This window comes from Myxine glutinosa, chromosome 6 (genome assembly GCF_964187855.1).
Source record: "Myxine glutinosa chromosome 6, kmMyxGlut1.1, whole genome shotgun sequence".
Classification (NCBI taxonomy): Eukaryota; Metazoa; Chordata; class Myxini; order Myxiniformes; family Myxinidae; genus Myxine; species Myxine glutinosa.
In genome coordinates this window covers 53,503,982-53,525,634 of record NC_136266.1, presented here as the reverse complement: position 1 = coordinate 53,525,634, position 21,653 = coordinate 53,503,982, and the positions used below count along the sequence as shown (strand labels likewise).

Genomic DNA, 21,653 nt, shown 5'->3' with positions numbered 1-21,653 from the left:
GGGATCATTAATATGTACCGACTAATGCTAGCAAACAGGACACCAAGCTCAATGTCCATCCAATGGGATGGCACACCTTGGAATTAGATGCTTTGCCTGTGAAGCATCAATCAAATAGTTTGTAGTCAACTCGGGAATTGAATCCAGGCTAGCCAAATGAAATGAATTCTGCCCATAAGCACCCATAAGCACCATGCCATAAGCACAAATCCATCATTACCTACATAAAACGACCTATTTAGGAGTATTTAGGGGGTTCAGTAGGCAGTTGTGTTCTGGAAAAGTCCCCAAATGTTTGAGGTATCTATGTATGGCAGGGATGTTTGAGGTGGGTTTGGGGGAGATGAAGGGGGTAGATGCGTTGCTGAAACTGCAAAAGGAAAATGAGAAAACTGAAATTGTGTGAAGGAAGAGGAGGGAGAACAAGATAAACCATGGCAAACGAATATGGAAGGAGTGGCTGGAGAAGAGAAGGGAAGGGACGTTATGAGGAGAAAGATGCGACAGGAGGGAAGGGAAGCCAGCATGTATGAGCATGTCGGGGAAATAGCTGGGTGGCTGGTAAAGGGGGTGGAGGATGAAATCAAGATTGAACCATGTTTGCACCATGAATTCTCATGTTTGCGCCATGTCTTCGCAAAAAAATCTCAGGGGGGCCTAAGCTTACCGGGTTCCACTTTGATAACCTTGATGGCTGAGAGTTCACTCGTGTGCACATTTCTTGCCTGTGGAGTACACAAGCACAGTGTCAGAATATGAAATGAAATGTACACAAAACGTTCTCCATCTAGGATACTAAGGGGTGTGTGAGAGGAACTCCCTGGTCATAGTTTGCAGGAGACATTGTGTTATGAATATGATGCTTAACTGGCTGCAGAATATTTCTTATTCAGCGAAATATACAGTACACGTCATATGAAATTGCAAAAAATAATTTTTCCTAATTCTTACATCAACCTATTTCCACGATTCATCTTTTTCGTCAGGAAAATGCAATAAACAGACATAATAATGATGTAAACGATGGACAATTTGTTATAATCGACAACAACTGATGAGAGTACGCAATGTGTCACGTGGTAGAGTGAAACTGTCACAGGTAGTGATTGTGAACATCAATGTGAACAACATCACCCGATTTAGGACTCGTGGACAACGTGCAGGATATCATATGCAAAGATGAATTCACGTTGTGCAACCTCAGCCTTGCAAATGTGGCAATGTGAATACTCGTAAGATGGACTGGACGGTACTAATTAATACTCGACAATCTCATTTGCAATCTGGTTTACCGTCTGTGCTATTGTTCAATGCTTGATCACTGAATAACAAGTTTAATGATTTTGAAGATACCTTTTGTTCTCAGTTTCATGATGTTGTTGTTGTATAGCCCCGGACAGTTCTCTTGCACAAGCCCACGGCATGGAGACAGCCGATCGATCCCCCAGGAGCGACTCAGAGATCCCCCACATCTATGATGGTGTATCCCCCGCCTTCATGAAGTCAGGGCCACGATAGTGTTTGAGAGAGAGCAAGAGAGAGCGAGAGAGGGCGAGAGAGGGCGAGAGAGGGCGAGAGAGGGCGAGAGAGGGCGAGAGAGGGCGAGAGAGAAAGAAAAAGTGAGAGAGAAGAGACAGAGACAAGAGGTAAAGGGCCGGTCCTTGGGGACCGATCGGCACTCTGACCATGACCACGCTACCCTGACGGATCCAGGTAGCATGGAATAATGGGGAAGATTTGGCCCCCGATTGGGGGGTGGGGGGTACAACCATTGTTGTGAAGATGTGTCTCCGATATAGTTGTAGTTTAATGATATTCATTTAATTGCTGTCACTGAAACTTGGTTTTAATCTGCAAATCCTGCATGTCCATGTCATCTACCACTCTTTCTTTCAGCAATTTCATTGTGACCGCAATGACCGTTTGGGTGGAGATGTTGCTTTATGCTTGTGAGAACATTAATGTAAAGGAATTTTTTAGAGACCTTATTCCTCCACATCTTGAAATATTGTGGGTGCATCGAAGGTCTTCTGGTTCCGTTCGATTGTTGAGAAACCATTTTGTTTGTGTTCTTTATTCACCACCTTGTTCACAGTATAAAGATGAGCTAAATGATCACATCATTTCAATGGTTGATAATATTCGTACCACTTCGGATAACGCTTCTTTCATCATTGTGAATTCAAAATTGATTTCAATTACCTTGATACGGGATTATTAACACAACATACCTTATTCTCACAAATCGATAATAAGGCGACGAGGGGTTCTGCTGTTGTGGACAATATTCTCACTGATTTAGATGATAGTTATCATGATCCAGATGTATCTATTCTGATATCTACTAGTGATCATGCTTTTCATCCACATCAATTAACACAATCTGTTAAACCTCGTAATGTTTGCTTTCGGCCTTTTCGTGACGCTTCTATCTGTGCTTTTGGGAAATGAATAACGCACATGGATTGGTCAGTATTGCGAGAGGGTGACAATCCCAAATGTATGGCTGAACAATTTTCTCAACTCATTAATACTCGGTATAAACATCATTTTTAAATTAATAACGTTTAAATGATGGACAAATAATAAACCATGGATCAATAATGCCTTACACAGGTTGATAATACATGTACGTCATGTTTGCCTTAAACAAGGAGATGATATATACCGCAGGTTGTGAAATAAAGTGCAAAGGATAATAAAATTTGTGAAAAGTACTTTTCATACTAAAAATATTGAACACCAAAAACAAACGGAACTAGAACGGCACTCAGTAGAGAGCATACCTCCACCTGGTGAAAAAGTTTACGTTTTGTATCTCAGAGTAGACCAAAGTTGGCGTTGGTTTAGTGGTTTGGGTGCCGGCTTGGGATCCCAGGATCCTGGGTTCGAATCCCGGTCGATCGCTGAATTAACGCCAGGGGGGTTGACTCGGCCTGTCATCCTTCCGAGGTCGGAAAATTGAGTACCAGCTTGCTGGGATGAATGATCACGGTGTGTACCCCGATTCAGAATAGGTACACCGTATCCCTGCGCTTGTAAGAGCGTGACCAAGGGTTGGCGTCAGGAAGGGCATCCAGCCATAAAAACATTGCCTCAAACAGGGAACCATGATTGTGTCATGGGGCCCGCAAGGCTAACCCCCGCTTTAGCGGGGAAAAATGGCCTTAAAACGATCATTCATTCATTCATTCATTCATTCAGTAGACCAAAAAATCGCAATACATAATCACATTTAATCAAAATCAATCACAGGAATCACCATAGGTCCAGTCTTTCATACCCTGATCTACCCCTAGTTTTTAGCCACATCTCCCAATGGTGAAGAATCACTTTAAAAATTCTACTGGCTGGATCTGGATCTTCACTTAAATTGAATCGATTCTTCCTTGTCACACACACCACCTTCTTATTTGTCAGAAGATGTCAGAACCACGTCACACACACAACCTTCTTACACATACCTGTACAGGGACACCTTAAACACTCTTAATGTTGCCTCAATTTAATCACCACTCCGTTTGTTAAATCCTTGCTCACTTCTGAGCGGCATCGCCATACACCAAGTTTCGTCCAAATCCATCAATAACTTTTTGAGATATCCTGATATACAGACTTGGCATTTAATATGGAATCTTTTTTTTTTCTTGACTTGGGTTTACTTTCTTAACTCAGTATGTGAGTTTCTTTTACACTTTGGTGATTTATTTGTTAAAAGAACCATGTCACTGATTGTCTGTCGCAGCAAGAACTCAACAACAGGATTATATCACAGGTGGCGTGGCAAAATGTACGGACAGGTGCATTTGACGATTGGCTTCACAGTCAGGTATACAAGGGTTGTTGCATTCTGTATTAGTGGAAAACAACTGCTGCACGTCTCGAAAAGTTATGGCCGCTTCCTCTGGAGATGGTCCGTCAACTCGACAATGCTGTTTGTCATGGAGTGGTGGCTTTACGAAATTTCGGCATGAAACAGCGTGCTATTGCTCGGCAGTATGGAATCAATCAAGGTCAGGTGTCAAAGATCCTGAAACGAAATGCTCAGAGGGGTGTCCCTCCTCCAATACCGAGGCCAGGACGTCCCCGCAGACCACAAGGAGGGATGATCGCCAGCTGCACCGGTTAGTCCGCAATGGCCGTACCAAGTCAGCTAATCGGCTTACGGCTGAGTGGCAGCAACTGACAAATGTGCCTGTATCCAGAAGGCTAGTCAACCAACGACTGGTTCAAGCAGGCTATCGTGCCAGGCGTCCCCTGAGAAAGCCACGCCTGACCAGACAACACCGCCAGCGCGGATTGCAGTGGGCCAGAGAGCACCGTCAATGGCAGCCAGGACACTGGAATCACGTGATCTTCAGTGACGAGTCTAGATTTCTGGTCTATCGTCAAGATAGCCACGTCCGAGTGCGCAGACAAGTGCATGAAGCCTACAACAAAGATTGTATAGTGCCAAGAGTCCAAGCTGGAGGTGGTGGGGTGACCGTTTGGGCTGCTTTTCATGCAGGGGGCAAAACTGACCTGGTTGTTCTGAATGGAAACCTGAACCAGTTCACGTACAGGGCCATTCTGGAAGAAACATTGCTTCCATTTGCTCATGCAGCCTTTCGAGGAAACTTTGTCTTCCAAGATGACAATGCACGGCCTCATCATGCTCGCATGATCCAACACTTTCTTGCTGACCGTGGTGTAGAGCATATGGAGTGACCTGCCATGTCCCCGGATATGAATCCGAAAGAGAACTTGTGGGCAGAATTAACGTGTCAAATCGACCACTTGGACCAGCAGCCCACCTCTGTGCGTGAATTGCAGCAGGCTATTGTCACTGCATGGCAAGCGATTCCTGTCCAAACCTTGGCAAATCTCGTGAACAGCATGCTTCAACATGTACGGGCTCTCCTGAATGCTCGTGGGGGTTACACGAAGTACTGAACTGTAATTTTACTGTCCCTAATCCCAGTCGTAATTTAACTTTTGTTTTTGTTAAAAAAATTTTTGGCTAATATGCAAAATAAAGAGATACTTCTGGAAAACGTACAGAAGTTTAACACAGTACTGTCCATGAATTGAGTTCGATATCAGTTTACATCACTATCAAGGATCAATTTATTTGTTGCAAAATGTCAAATGTGGTTTTTGTTTCTTTTAAAGGTCACATTAACAAAATCTAGAATAATTTCAACATAATTCCAATGAACTTTTGGTTCTAAGACATCTTGAAAAGTAAGTAAACCCCCACAAAAAAATATTCCATATTAAATGCCAAGTCTGTATATGTTGGTGTTAGCCATAACTCCCAATGGTGAAGAATCACTTAAAAAATTAAATAATTCTTGTATCCAAATCCATATTCATCCATAGAAAATAGGGCAAAATGGAGAAGATTGTCATGGGGCCTGCCAGGCTAACCCCCACTGTAGAGGGAAATGGCCTTAAAATGCCTGTTGTTGTTGTTGTTGTTGTTGTTGTATCAGAATCCATATTCAGATCTTCACCAAAATCGAAACGATTAGTCTTTTTCACACACACAACCTGTTCACCAAGTTTCGTCCAAATTCGTCCACAACTTTGAGATATCCTGCTATATATTGGTGTTAGCCATAACTCCCAATAGTGAAGAATCACTTTAAAATTCTAGAAGCCGGATCTTCACCAAAATCGAATCATTTCATCCTTGTCACATTTGCTACCTCTCTGCCAAATTTTCTTCCGAATCAGTCCACAACTTTTTGAGATATCTTTTTCACAAACAGACAGACAGGGGTGAAAACATAACCTCCATCCACCTTTGGTGGAGGTAACCAGGAAAATGGCACAACAAAATCCATCATTTAACTGGACTTAAAAAGCAATTATTTCCTCCTCCTGAAAGTAATAAATCATTCTTTCAATCTGTGAATGAAATTAATTCATATTTTGCCAAACTTTATTCAGATCTACCTCCATATTTTATCTGCCAAAATTTATCTGTATCAACTCCTTATTTGCCAGCATCTTCACTTCGTACAATGATTGAGTGACTTCCGGTGTTTAGTCATTTAAGTCAACTCGACATGTCCAAAGCCATTCATCCAGATGACTGTCCGATAAGACTCATAAAGGAATTTGCGTATGAGATGTCAGAACCACTTGCTGAAATCTTTAATTTCTGCCTTAGATCTGGATGTTTTCCTCAAATTTGGAAAACTGCATTGTTCAGCTGTTACGAGTTGCGATCAGCTATGCTCCATCTCTGTCACACCTGTAATTGCACGAGTATTTGAGGGGTTCCTTGCCGATTGGAAGATAAGGGATATAAAACATGGCATTGGCTTTCTGCTTCGTCCTTTTCCGCTCTACAGAGATGTGACCCAGTGGATGGTTACAAGAAGTTACACACACATTTCCTTTACTTTAATCCCTCTCTATCTGTCACAAGCACAACCCTCCATATCGTGTACATTCAAACACAATTCTTAAGCTGACAGGTTCCTGCTTCCTTACATCGATATTTGATTCGTACTAGCACACGGACCATGCTACTCTATACAGTTCTTTCTCTTCTGAGGTAATCTCTAATCCCCCCACCCCCTCATACCTCCCATAAAACGAAGCAGAAAACATGGTGTCAACAGTTTGAAAGGCAGTTCAGTGGTGTATACTTGGTCAGTCTACTTGACAGTATGCATAGAGGAATTGACAAATCTGGTAACTATGGAAACTAGTGCACCATTGACTTCAGTAAGGCCTTCCATCATGTAAATCATACTATTGCTATTGAGAAGGTGATCCAACTTGGTGTTGATCATGCGGTTTTGCTGACAATCTAGATTTTAGCACACCGATCACAAACTGTTTTCGATACCACGATCAACAACTAATCTTGACGATCCATCAACTTTCTCCAGTAATGCCTCACCGTGACTTCATTTTTAGCAAATTAAAGAAAAATGGAGTTAAGGCTCATGATCTGCTTTTGATCTATAAAATGTACATTCTTCTGATTCTTGAATTTGGAGCACCTTGTGGTCTTCTGGCAATACTGTTGTTCAAGCACAATGTATTGAATGTATCCAGAAAAGTGCTTTTGAACACTCTTAATGTTGCCTCACTTTGTGACAGGTCCACTGGTTTAACATACCTGTACAGGGACCCCTTTAACACTCTTGATGTTGCCTCACTTTGTGACAGGTCCACTGGTTTAACATACCTGTACAGGGACCCCTTTAACACTCTTGATGTTGCCTCACTTTGTGACAGGTCCACTGGTTTAACATACCTGTACAGGGACCCCTTTAACACTCTTAATGTTGCCTCAATTTAATGACCACTCCGTTTGTTAAATCCTTGCTCACTTCTGAGTGGCATCGCCATCTTTTGCTCCAAACTCGAATCAATAAGTTTATATGTTAAGTTAAATCTTTGTTTTGAAAATCCGTTGATGCATTCTATCTCGTTTGCTTGTAAATGTTATTGTCATAGCTTAAGAAAATTAGTGCAGCTTAAGAAATTCCCAACAATTTCACATCTTTTAAATACGAACTCAAAGATGTAAACAAGCTCCTCCTCCATTTATGATCGAGTTGTCAAATACTCATCTTTAGATCGCTGTTTTTATTTATTTATTTATTATATAAAATTCATTTTTATACAATCTGCCTTACCATTTAATTTTATGATTATTATTATTTCACTGGTAGTTAGGTTATTTCTCCAAAATAACCTCAGAGTGGGTCTCAGTGTCCAGCCGTATGCAAGTACATTAACATTTGACGAAAAAACATCTCACAAACTAACCAACCAACATGGATCACATTTGGTATGATGCATCAGAACAGCAGGGTCTCATGGGGTTGTGCTCCCTATCCAGATGACCCCCTATAAAGGGGATAAAAGGGGAGGTTTTGCCCCAAATAATGCTATTTCATTCAAAAATCCTATCTCAGAAACTAAACAGATCCAGACCTAATTCACCACGAGGCATCGGGACCATGCCCTAAACTTAAGGTGTGTTACTCATGGCAGGGCCTCGGGCCTCCTCCCCCGAATCCCTCATTTTCACTCAAACATCGCCACAACTGCCTGAGTGATACGGACCAAGTTTGGTACAATGAATCAAGACAGTAAGGTCTCATGGGGTTGTGCTCCCCATCTATATCTGCCAATTTAAATGTAGTTAAAAGGAAAGGGGCTTGCCCCAAAGGGAGGTTTCGCCTCAAATTCAGGTAACTATTTTAAAATCTTCTCCGAAACTGTATGGGGGATTACTGTCAGTCCCCCACGGGGATATTTCTTTTTTATTTTATCGATGCTATTCCATTTTGTTTCATCTTGATGGAATTGCACTTTGTTTAGTCCATAGACTACCGTAAAGATGGGGGGAATAGGGACAGCAAGGTGAATAGGGACACAAACTGAAAAAAAGCTCGGAAACTTTTTTCGCTGAAAATTGATAACCATACTGATTTGTTGATATTTGGGTTGAAAGTGTTCTCTTGTTTTTATAAATAGCAACTTATAGTCCCTATTAACCCCATATATGGGTTAAATAGGAATCAATAGGATTTTTATGGCTGTCCCTATTCACCCCGTTTTACAGGTGAATAGGGACAGTCACTAATACAAAAAATATTAATCAAGAAACAATCCTGAGTTTCCAACTTATTGCTAAATTGATAGCTCAGATGGGTGCACATAATATGCACCCATAATATAAACCACGGTGCCAATGAAAAAAAATATGGGATAAAAAGTTTCTCCAAACTGTCCCTATTTCTTGATTATTTTTTTTGGGTTAGGGTTAAGTTGTTTTGGGTTATTTCTTGAATTTCTGCTATTATTACCAAAGTATTGTTGTTTCCCCATGATCTACCATTTTAAAATGCTGAGCATCAAGTAAAGAAGCAGCATGTACCATTTAAAATATCATTGGTATGGTGCTGCCGGGGTTCGAAACAACACGTCCCAGACTCAGAGTGGATGTTCTAACCATGACGCTACCAAAGGTACTCAGAGGTAGGGGGTGTGATATAAAGTGTGTGTGTGTGTGTGTGTGTGTGTGTGTGTGTGTGTGTGTGTGTGTGTGTGTGTGTGTGTGTGTCATGTGTGTGTGTCATGTGTGTGTGTGCGTCATTGGTTGTTATCTCCATATGTGGGTTTCAGAAGGTGGAACGGAGTCCTCCCAGGTCTCAAAGTATCCACCTTTGTGTGTGTGTATGAGTGTGTGTACGTACATGTGTGTAAGTGTGTGTGTGTGTCATTCCAAGCCAGTTGACTGTCCTTTGACATACAGTATGCTTCAGGAGGCACTGCTGTGAAGCAACCACACACGATCACCACAACTGGTTAGGGCAGAAATATGTAACTTGGTCAGCTATTCTGTCAACCCTGCAATTTAAAGGTGGTGTACTAACCTTTAAGGTTTCAACTTGTCTGGGTTAAATTCCTAACCTAACTATAAACAGTCACCCTGTGCTTTGCAGGCAGCTGGGTCGTTGCATTGAGTGCACCATCCATTGGATGGGAAGTTAAGCCAGATGTCCTGTGTGCTACCAATTTGCTTGTCAGACAATGAGATCTCATGGTGGCTTTCAAAAATAGCCAGCTTAAAGATAAAATATGTCAATTTTGAAAATTAAGCAAAAAATTACAAATACTGTTTTACAAAGGAAAAAAAGAGGAACTTGGCCAAATACATGGTCTGTAGCTCGATTGCCTATCTAAATATCTGAGCAATGTCCAAAAAGGCTGTTTTTGGGCATCAATTCGACGACCGACCACAACATTGAACATTATACATCAATTTTGATCAAAACGCCCCACCTTAGTATGAGTAATGGACGGAAAAGAAACTGTTTATGACCTTTTAACGCTACAACAATTCACGTAAACTGTGAGTTAGAGATGGCCACAACAAAGAACATTCCTGACAAGTTCAGAAAACATGTCATGATAGATTTCATAATATAGGTTTAAAATGTTCACGCATAGAAAGACAAGTGAAGCACCATGGCAAAGCCACTTCTGCAGAACATAGTTCCAAGTAAACAACTTGAGCAGAGTCAATGGCACGTAATCGCAAATCCCCACGCTTCGCACCTAAAGCAAAGTTGTAAGATGGCAAGAAGATCCATCAGGAAAACCCAATATAAAAATCCTGACTTAAATTTTAACCTGTGTGACCCCAAATCCATACCCCTGGGGGGAGGTCATATCCAAACAAGAATGACCACACTGTGGCAACAACCTGTGACACAAAGCATATATTTTTCACCTCCTCTGTTCACTGAACTCCCTCATCCGCGCTATTGAAGGTATCATACATTTAATCTATGTCCAGATTGTGTCTTCATCGTTTGGTTCAATATCAATTACGAGTCTGACGGACAGCTGGGTCTGGTTTCGCACCCCCTACCGAAACAAAGCTAATGAAAATCTGATGCAACAAACCTGGGCAGTTTTTCAAAAAGCATATAGGGATAAATATAAATAAAGTTGCAAGAAAGGAAAATAAATATATTTTATATCCAGCATTTCCAATGCATTACCCACTCATTCAGGACGTTGAGGGACGAGGGAGGGCAAGAAAGATCCAAATACCCAAACGTTCCCCAAAAAAAATTAACCACAGTACATCGAAAATAACACCGTAAAAATAACATCTACCATTTATATAAAAAAGAACAGTAAAAAAAAGAAGATAAATATCTGCAAAAACAACAAGTTTTCTTAAAATAACATTCTACGAGTAGCAAATGCCCAAATATGTTTCAACAAAAGATTAAATAAAATAAAAGACACCAGGCTACATTTTCAAACAATCCTAACTGCAGATCTTTCTTGGCACATTTTAAATGCATAATATGTCGCATTCCTGTGATCGATGGACTTCTGCCATGGTGAAGAAATTCAGAATATTATCATCAGCCCTGGTAGCAGCAGCAACAGCAGGCGTTCCAGCAATTGCTAAAGCACACGTGGCAATTTTTTTCTGCTCATGACAATAGTCATACATACACATAAAGGGGTCCCTGTACAGGTATGTTAAACCAGTGGACACGGTACTACCGGAGTAATCAACTGGTGTGGGTGTAAATGAGGAAAACAAAAAAAAGATTACCTTGAAGAGCTTATTGCTCTTCACGTGACCATAACGTAATAATGTTCAGCAAAAAAAAAAAATCAACAGGCAGAGGCACTCCTACGGAAAAATTTCATGTCAATCGGACCAACGTTTGCCGAGAAAATGAATATTTAAAATGCAGACACGGCACACGGCACACGGCACACGTACGCACCTGAATGCTTAATCCCGCTTTTCGCTTTGGAGCGCAGGGTAATAAAGGGAGGGGGAGACAAGATGGGGAGAGAGAGGTAAGCACACAAGCACAACAGTAGAGAACATGGACATCGGGAGATCTGTGCAAGGGAGAGGGCTGCGAGAGGGGGGGGGGGGGGCAGAAGGGGTACACAGTATAAAACAAATGGACACTACTAGGAACTTCAGGAATGAAGTCAGAGATTGAAAGACGTGGATTTGGGGTGTATTAACGGGGGTAGAAGAGATCAAGGTTTTGGATGGGGAAAGATAACAGATGGTGGTGAACATCTGTTTTAAAGATCTGGAGGGAGGAGTGGGATTGAAGAAAGTGGGGGAGTTTGTTCCAGAGGCTGGAAAAAAGAGGAATGAAAGAGTGAAGGTGAGCAGAGAGTCTTGATTTTGGCAGTTTCACAAGAAGAGGGTTGCTGGCAGTTCTTGTGCATCCTGCAGGAACATTTGGGGGACACAGCACAGACTGGGGGAGCTATACTAGGCCAGAGAGGAGTCGGAAGAAGACAGAAAGACCACCAACCTGCCTGAGGTGAGTGAGTGAAAGGCCCTCAGAATCAGCTTCATCGCAGGAGATTCCAATGATCCTGAAAGCTTTGGTTTCAACAGCGTGAAGCCGAGCTTGGTGTGAGGCAGGAGCACCAGCCCAGAGGGGAGAGCAGTATTCCATTGAGCTACGGATGAAAGCTTTGTACGTGGTGAGGGGCTCAGAGGTGCCAAGGAAGGACCTCGCGCGACGGATGATGCCCAGTCGGCGACTGGCTTTGGAGGCCAGCTTGGAAATGTGGTTTTCCCAAGAAAGATCATGGCTGATGGAGAGGCCCAAAAGCTTGAGTGATAGAACTTCTTCAAGAGGATTGTTGAGAAAGTAGATGGGAGGGTTTTCCAGACGGTCTTTTCGGAGAGACGGTGAGAGTGTGAGATTTGTCAGGATTGAAAGACATGTTCCACTTGTTTGACCAGTTTGTGATTTTATCCAGGTCTGCGGACAGTGAAGAGGCTGCTGCCTGCCGATCTGAGGGTTGAGATATGGATGGCAGAGATTGGAGTCATCAGCAAAGAGATCGAGAGGATTTTCAAGAGAGTCAGAAAGATCATTGATGAAGACCAGAAAAAGCACAGGACCCAGAACACTGCCAAGTGTTTTAATTAATTTCGTGCACGTGGTCTATGCTGTGGAGTAGCCCACTTCTGAAAGCTGCTTGCTCTCGTGGCTAGTTGCTGTCTAAAGTGAGTTATTACCCCGTACATCCGAAGCAAAAAGCAGATGCATTTGGTTCATGTCTGTCTGTCTGTCTTATCAGTTTATGATGGAGGAACAACTTATTTTAATTGAATGTTGTATTTTGAACACGAATCGGAAGACAAATTTGCAGTTTTACAGTAGTTTGGCTTTGAATTCCTCAAAGAGAGGAGGAGAGACCAATCACACTTATGGAGAGGAGTGAGATAATATTTTTACTCTGTCTGTCTGTCTGCCTGCCTGGCAGTCAATCAAAATTGAAAGTCATTCCAAACAGGAAATTCACTGTTTTTAAGGACATTGTAAAGGACACAAACAACAGGCACAAACAACTAATATAACGTATTATATGGGTGGTGTAATAGACACTGGCTAAAATGGCGGTAAAACGCAGAATTAATTCATTTATACGACTTTTACAATTTTTTTATTTCGTATAAAATCGAATTATATACTTGAACACTGTAGAACCCCAGAAATCACCTTCTTTATACTTCCATGAACCTGCAGTTTTGCAGTACTTGGACATATTCTATAGGGTGGTGTATAAGATTAGTTAAGTTGCACTAAACATCGGATTCCTAGTTTTAACGATCTTTAAAATCATTAGCTAATTAAAATTGAAGTATACACTTGAACACTGCATGGGGTATCGTGTTTTATGAACTCTCTGGTATTCTGTTAGTCAATGACTCGAGTGAAGAGTTTGTAGTTATTTGACAGTAGGCTGATTGGACGGTAGTTCTTAAGATCTCTAATCTCCTTTCCTGATAAACATAAACATGTTTTGCCTCTTGTGATATAACTCTTCCTTGTTGTGTACAAGATGTGTATACGTTTGTGAGTTCGTTTGTAAATATTTCATGACCTTCCATGATGGTGTCTATGTGTACATTGTCAGGTCCTGGGCCGTTCCTATTTTCATGTCTCTCAATGCATGGTTCACTTCCCAACTTTTATAACCTCTGGTATTGAGGCAGTTAATTGTAGTAGCTGTAGCAGCTATATTGCTCCACTATGGTAGGGTTGTTCATATATTTCTTCCATTATGTTACCTCCGCTACTGAAAGTGGATGGAGGTTACGTTTTCACCCCTGTCTGTTTGTCTGTCTGTCCATTTGTGAACAGGATATCTCAAAAAGTTATGGACTGATTCGGACGAAATTTGGTGGAGAGGTTAGGGTATGTGACAAGGACGAAATTATTAGATTTTGGTGAAGATCCGGATCCGGCTAGTAGAATTTTTTTACGTGATTCTTCACCATTGGGAGATAGGGCCAAAAAGGACACATATTAATATATCTCAAACAGTTATGGGCGGATTTGGACGAAACTTGGTGGAGAAGGTGGGTGTGTGACAAGACCGAATCTATTTGATTTTGGTGAAGATCTGAATATGGATTCGGATACAATAATTATTTAATTTTTGAAGCGATTCTTCACCATTGAGAGATCGGGCAAAAAGCGACATATAACATATTGTAACGGATTTGAGAATCCTGTAATTGTTGTAAATATCACCCTCTGTAAATGTAATGATCCTTGTAAATACCTCCGTTGTGTAAAGGTCAAAGGTCGTCCTTTTAGTTAGTCCATCGCATGCATGTAGAAAATCATAAGCCCTTCTAAATAGTTATTTCCTTATTCTATGTTAGTTTAAGGCTCTGTTTCCCATTAGTTGACTCTGCATTGCAGCGAATCGAATAAGATAGATCCCCTTGTTCACATTCCCCCAAAACCTCCATTTCCAACTGCATCATTGCCATTCGCATTGCCAACTACATTTGCCGCCATTACGGCGAGGTCATCTCGGAGAAGAAGGTGGGAGGAGTCAACCAAGCGCCAGGAACAAGGCGTGGCTTTGCCAACGCCTCATCAAGGGGGCGGGATCGGTGAGCCCTCGCGACCAATCCAGGCCGAGGCGAGCTCACCGATGGGCGTTTCTAAAAGGCCGGCGGCTTGATCGCCACGCTCCTTATAAAAGGAAGTTGGGAGGGACTGCTTAAGGAGATGACCGAGAGAGCCACCAGCAGATGAGTGAGGAATCCACCGCAGCTGAATCCACCGCAGCTGAGTCCACCGCAGCTGAGTCCACCGCAGCTGAGTTGAGAAGGAGTTGAGCTTTAACGGCAGTTCGACCCGCGGCCGCGAAGCAACGACGCCGTACGAACGAGAGTGAGGAGGGTCGGCGGCTGCTCACCTCGAGCCTTGCCGTTGACACGAACCGGACCCGTACCCTTCCAGCCCTGTGGTCCCACCTCCTCATCCGTCCAGCCATCCACCTCCTGCCATTCCTGTCATCATCCCCGTGTAAGTCTGACTGTCGTCTGTTTGTCCGTGTTGTCCCTGGGAATAAGTAAGACTGTATAGATAAGTAGAATTGCACTGTGTCTTCCTCTTCTGTAAATTATTTTCGTTTCTTTCCTTCTCCTTGGTTCCTTTGATTGTGTAAATAGTAGTAATAAATTTCTGTTCCTCCTTATTCTGCCTTTTCTTCACATCCGTTTGTTTTAGAGGTTTCCACATTGAACACCTGTGGCACGATTTGGCCAACGTTTAGGATCGGGTTTAGTACTGCTAATGGTTCGAGCCGCGGGCTGCTAATCCACTCGGCAAATAACATCTTGTCCGCGGTCTCGAACGGGGTTGCTCACCTGCCTCGTGGAGGGAGCTGGGCAGCTTCAGGAGCGGAGATGGCCAGTGAAAATAGAAGGGGGACTAACCCCTCCCCCCCCCCCCCCTAAGGGGAGTGCCGTGCTCCGTTTCCGCAACAATTGGTGTCGGGAGCGAGATTCGGACCTGAAGTGCGCTAAGCGCACTCAAAATTACGAGTGGCCAAAATTTTATTAAAACATCCAAATTTAAAAATCGTGCCATGGATAGTCAAGGCGACCGGATGCCGGTGGGGGTAGAGTTAGAAGAGGTAGAAGCGACCCAGGACCCCCAGGGAAATGTATATGTGGGAGAGAGAGGAGGAGAGCGAGGAGGAGAGCAATGAGGATGTGGTTGCGGGGGTTGCAGGTGCACAAGATGGCGCCCTCGCGCACGAGGTTTCAGGCGCACAAAATGGCGCCTCGCACGAGCGCGCGGTAGCCGCGCCCGCTGCGTCAATGGGGGTGGTCCAAATTAGTGCTGTTAGCTAGATTCAAAATCCCGTCTCGGAACCGTCTCGATAAATTTTCAATTTTCATAACGGGATCTCGGGTCGGCTCGGTTCCCGGCAAAGAAAAAATAAAAATAAAAAAATTTAAAAAAAAGTCTGCAAAAATAATGGAATTTCATTACAATATATAAACAACAATGAAAAAAATTCATTTCTGATGTTGAGTACTTAAATTCCGACTTAGCTTCCATTTACCGGGATGAAATAAAATACACCGCCTACATGCAGATGATCGGCCACCGACGGGACCGGGTTATCTCATTACAGTTTGTCTTGTCGTGTAATTTCTTGCTCGGAATGTCAGAGAGAGGGAGAAAATGTTTCTGCCCAGGCATATTCGAGTCCCGGTTGGAGTTTCATTATCATTTTGTGAGTTGTGATCGCCAAGGGGCTCGCTCCCCCCCCCCCCCGTTCCCCTCCCCTCCCCTCCCCCGCCCGGCAATGCCGGGTACTTCTGCTAGTAAATTATAAAGCAGGCGGTGTAGTGATCACCCCCCCCCCCCCTTCTTATTTTGACTCTCTGACTAAAGTAAACGTAATCAACTTATCAGGCCTAAAGTGGAGATAAGATAACCAAAATACTTTCACATTCAAACCGTCACACCAAACCCCAAGGGATTCTTACAATTTATAGATTTAGCGTTGCAATTAAACATAAACGTTCATCAAAAACTCATTTCATAAAACTACATAATGTATTGTACTTGTATTAATACATTGTGTGGAGAATAATCCGTTATAAACGTGTTTTTAATCTAAATAAACATCGTCCCTCCAATCACGGGGCTCGAGCGAGTCCCTCGATATTAATGAGCAAAAGACCATAGCAACCACATTCCGTAACTCGTCTCCAAGGACGGACACGTGACCGCAGCGGGGCGGGGCGGGGCGAGGCGGAGTGATACAGCGGAAGGATTCAACGGTTTAAATAAAGCGTGCCAATCGGCGGCTGCTCACCTCGAGCCTTGCCGTTGACACGAACCGGACCCGTACCCTTCCAGCCCTGTGGTCCCACCTCCTCATCCGTCCAGCCATCCACCTCCTGCCATTCCTGTCATCATCCCCGTGTAAGTCAATTTGTGATCAATTTGTGATTGACCCGGGCGTTCGTGAGGGACCAATGGTGAGGTGTATGACTGGTCCGGAGTGTATGGAAAGAGGAGGTGTGCAAGGATGTCCGACTATGGGGAATGCGGAAGGTATTTGTGAGCCAGCGTGTGCGGCGGTGATCGGGTGTGTGCAAAAATGCACCCCCATGAGTGGTACGGAGTATGTACCGGGAGAGAGTGGTACGGAGTATGTACAAAATGATGCGGGGGATTTTCATTGGCACCTTTATCCTGATTTCGTTACTTCCGCCACCAAAGGTGGATGGAGGTTATGTTTTCACTCCTGTCTGTTTGTCCGTTTGTTTGTGAACACAATATCTCAAAAAGTTGTGGACGGATTCGGACGAAATTTTGTGGAGATGCAGTGTGTGTGACAAGGACGACATGATTAGATGTTGGTGAAGATCCGGATTCGGAATTCGGATTCATTTGCAGTGCATTGTTTGTTGACGAGGGGAAAATCCTGGAACAGTGAGTTTACTTTATCTATCAAGTATCATCGTTTGTGTCAGTTCAGCTGCACTTGCGAAAAATGATGCTTGTGCAGAAGCAGAGTAATGAAAGCAAAGCTCAATAAATGCCTCTATTATGGAAAATATCTGCAAGAAGTTGGAATTTTAACCGGGATTTTTTTACCGAGAAATTGCGTCAATCAATTTATCTCGGGACCGTCCCGAGACCGTCTCGAAAGCCGAAACCGCCGGGATTTCGTCCCGGTCTCGGCTCGGTTGACAGCCCTAGTCCAAATGCAGGCCTTCATGGAGCAATTTATGGCACAAATGCAGGCGTCCCTGAACCTGCAGGGGGACAAATCAAGGGCGGAAATCAGAGATATGAGGGACGAAGCGATGGGTACCAGCGCCCAAATTGGGAAGTTGGACAGCAAATTTGGGGGATTAGAAAATCAAATTGGGGAATTGAGGAATGATATGAGAAGCCAAATTGGGGGGCTCGATGGCAAAATCAGGGGGCTAGAAGCCAAATTTGAGGGTTTAGACAATAAATTTGGGGGTTTAGACAATAAATTTGGGGGTTTAGACAACAAATTTGAGGGGTTAGACAACGGGATGAAAGGGGTGAAGAATGGGTTAACAGGGTTAGAAAACACCATGGAAGGCTAATTGAGGGAAATAGGGGAGCAATCCACCTGGGAAATTAAACAGATGGGGAATCAGATAGAGGAGGTGAAAATCGGGTTGGAAACTAAATTGGATGCCCAGAGGAATGATTTGGAACAGATGAGGGCAGCATCTACCAAAGAGATGGGAAAAATGGGGGAGGAGATCAGACGAGGTGTGGGCGAAGAGGTCGCAGGGGTACGCGAGGAGGTAAAGCGGGGTGAGGAGCGTATGGAGAAAGAGGTGAGAAATAGTACGGCTAGGTTACAGGGGGGAATAGAAGACCTGGCACGGGGAGTAGAGCAGCTGACAGTGGGACAAAAGGAGTTAGGGGAGCAAGTGGAGAAGAACACTGCGGTAATCGGGGGGTTGAAGGCGACACAGAAAGAGATAAAAAAAGAACTTATAGCGACGAAGAGGGAATGTCAGATGGTACATGAGGGGTTGACAAAAAGGTTGGACGAGGTGACAGATGCAATGGAGACAAAAGAACGGGAAGTAAGGACGCACATAGAAATGACCAAGGTGGCCTTAGAGGAAGAAATTGAGGGGGCGCACCGGGAAATAAAAGAGGTGAAACAAAAATGAGAGGAAGTGGAAGAGGGGGTGAGTGAAATTAAGAAGAGACAGAGGGAAACTCAGAGGGAGATAAAGGAGGAAGTGATGGATTACGTACAAAGTCTGTGCTCAAATCGTGATGATGTGCTTACTAACCAAATAAAGAGTTTGCAGGTGGCGGAGGAGGAGCGAAGAAGAGGTACCGAGGTGAGTGGCGATATTCTCGGAAATGTATATGGTGCGAGGGGAGATTCAGTCAGCTTGGGTGTTGGTCTAGACCCGGGCGTTCGTGAGGGACCAATGGTGAGGTGTATGACTGGTCCGGAGTGTATGGAAAGAGGAGGTGTGCAAGGATGTCCGACTATGGGGAATGCGGAAGGTATTTGTGAGCCAGCGTGTGCGGCGGTGATCGGGTGTGTGCAAGAATGCACCCCCATGAGTGGTACGGAGTATGTACCGGGAGAGAGTGCGACAGGTGCACGAGAAAGGTGTGGAACGGGGGGGTGTGTAAGGAAAAAGTGCGCGCCGAGGAGTGAGTGTGCTGTCGAGAGTGAGTTGGTCGTGGCGCGGTTGCGGGGGGGCACCTTGAAGAGCGTGATGGGGAGTGTTACAGGGGATGTAACGGAAGAGTGCACACCTGTGGTGAGTGTTACAGAGGGCGTAATGGGAGAGTGTGCGCAAGAGGATACGCGAGAAAGGTGTGTAACAGAGGAGTGCATGATTACAGAGTGCGTGGTCGAGAGTAAGGGTGAATGCGCGACCGAGTGTGGTGGTGAGAGTGATGAAAGTGACACGGAGCATGAGTTGGTTGTAGCAGGTGAGCGAGGATGCACACCTGGAATGGAAGGATGCACACCTGGAATGGTCGAGCGCGTGTGGGAATGCACACGAGTTGGTAGTGAAGCACGTGATTGGGGGTGCGGAAGAGAGCACACCCGTGGTTGTCACAGAGGATGTGACCGAGGAGTGGGCGCGAAGAGGTGTGTTGGTGAGGTGTGCGAACGACGAGTGTGTGCCAAGGTGTGCGGTGATCAGGTGTGTAGCGAAGTCAGTGAGCGGAATGAGTGTACCTGGGTGTACCTGGGTGTTGTGTAGGAGAAGGTACAATAACGAAGTGTATGGAGACACCTGGATGTGTGAAAAAGGAACGGAACGCGGGTGTGAGCGTGCAAGTGAAGCATTGACGTTAACCGGGTTAGCAGTTAGACCGACGGTTAGCCGAAGCGAGCCCCCGGTTCGTGTCGGGCTTTGTGTGCTGCGGGAACCAGCGGGGATCGTAACCACGGCGGTTTCGAAAGAACCGCCGTGCGCGATCCACGCTGGGCCTCGCTCTGAACGGTCGCGTCCGTGCTCCGCTAAGCGGAGCAGGCGGGCCGGTTCGAGGACAGGTAGGAAGGGTCGACACAGCGACCCCTTGTGGTTGCGGCGTCCCGGCCGACCGAGATTGGGGCATCGGACGGTTCCGTGCCGAGATGGTGCGTGGAATCCCGGCCCGAGTAAGCCTCCTTCCCTGCACGGAATGCCGGACGGACCCAACCGCCGGCAACGAACGACCCGCATTCATTGCTCGGCTTGGCGAAGCCGAGCTTTGCGAATGTAAAAACGCACTGAGGCTTAAGTTAAAGGACATTTGGTAGGGATAGGGAATTTGTGATTGGCAAAATTTGATTGGCAAATGATTGGTAAACTGATTGGCAGAGATTGGCTAATTTTGATTGGCAGAAAATTTGATGGCAAAATTGATAGTGAAAGATGCCCGATGTGGTGGGATGGCAAATCCACCATCCCTCACACGGGGCACATGAGCACTAGCTATGGGGTTATGGCAGTGAAAACTAGCCCGGGAGGGTTAGGATAAAATGATAGGGATCTCGAGAAGATTGAACATAGGTAACGGTAGAGGTAAGTAGCGACATTGGACAGGCAGTCGGGGACATCGAGAGGTTAGAATGGATGATAACGACGTGGTATCTGCTTAGTTTAAAGGGAAGACGGGGAGCACCAAGTTAGAAGGAAACCAGGTAGATCAGATGATGCAGTGTGTTTGAGAATCGAAAGTGTATGGAGTAGCGTATGAGTGAGTAATGGTGATTGTGTGTTGTGTTGAGCAAATGGTCCTGGAGGAAGGAGGGTGCAGGAAGCACCGGGTGTGATGGCACAGGTGTGCAAATACAGGTGTATGGAGAATGGTTGTGTGGAATACATGGAGTATGGAATATATGGAGTGGAGTGAGTATGGTGAAAACTGTGGAGTGGAGTGGATGGTGCGAAGGTGTGAATGGGGAAAAAGTGGACCCCTATCACGAATACCCGGGGAGGGTAGTTTAAGAGTTAGGTAGTGGGAGTAGGTAAATTGTGGTTTGATATTGGCATCTGTGGTGCATGTGGAAGAATGGTGTTTGGATGGGTGCATTAGTGACGTGGAAATGGCTGGGTGTGTGGCCTGTTAGTGTGTGTAGTTAAATGGGCACTCCGCCACTGTGAGGATGTCGGCCAGGTGAGGCCGCAGGAGGGCTCTGGGAGCCGTTAGAGTTGTGGATGGGGCCCGAGGATCCGGAGGACGGACCCGGGTAGCCCAGTGCCAGAGAGGGCACCGAGTGGGGAGAGCGCCAGAGGGCCTTCCCCAGTTAGATAGGTTAGGTAAGGAGCAGGTAAGCTCGGAGGCAACTGCAGTGGTGGAGGTGTGCAGGTGGGTAGACCTGCTGGGAGAGCCACACGACCCAGTCCTGAAATTGTGCAAAGGCACAGGGAGTTGAATCGGGGGAGTGAGACCCCAAATTGATGAAGCACCACAGTTTGGTCAATGGGCATTTGGTTCTTAAAACCGCATAGAGAGTAAGATGGCCAATGGATTGGCAGGGAAAGACCCTGGGTAGTGTAAAGTGTATTAAAGTCATTTAGAGGATAGTTAGGATTGAGAATCTCCTCGCACCATCTACATCCACTCACCTGAGGTGACGCAATGCCACACCATGCCATGTTCTTATTATTTTGGTGCAAATGTTTGGATTGTGAGACGCATCATGACGTGGGTGTGACATTGTGTTGTTGTTCCATCTCTTCCTCCTTAAGAGGGATTGATGATGAATTGGTGATGGCAAATTTAGACAATGGGATTGTGACGAATTTGGTATAGGGGAGATATGGGGAGGAC

General features: G+C 44.7%; 1 protein-coding gene across 1 annotated transcript in view; it reads right to left on the bottom strand.

Annotated features, from left to right (window-relative positions):
- Positions 1-21,653, bottom strand: part of LOC137429778 (mitogen-activated protein kinase kinase kinase kinase 5-like) — a 146,560-nt gene that overhangs the window by 86,441 nt on the left and 38,466 nt on the right. The window contains exon 2 of the mRNA XM_078779837.1: positions 668-725. Within this exon, the coding sequence (XP_078635963.1) occupies positions 668-725 (58 nt within the window). The remainder of the gene's footprint in view (positions 1-667; positions 726-21,653) is intronic.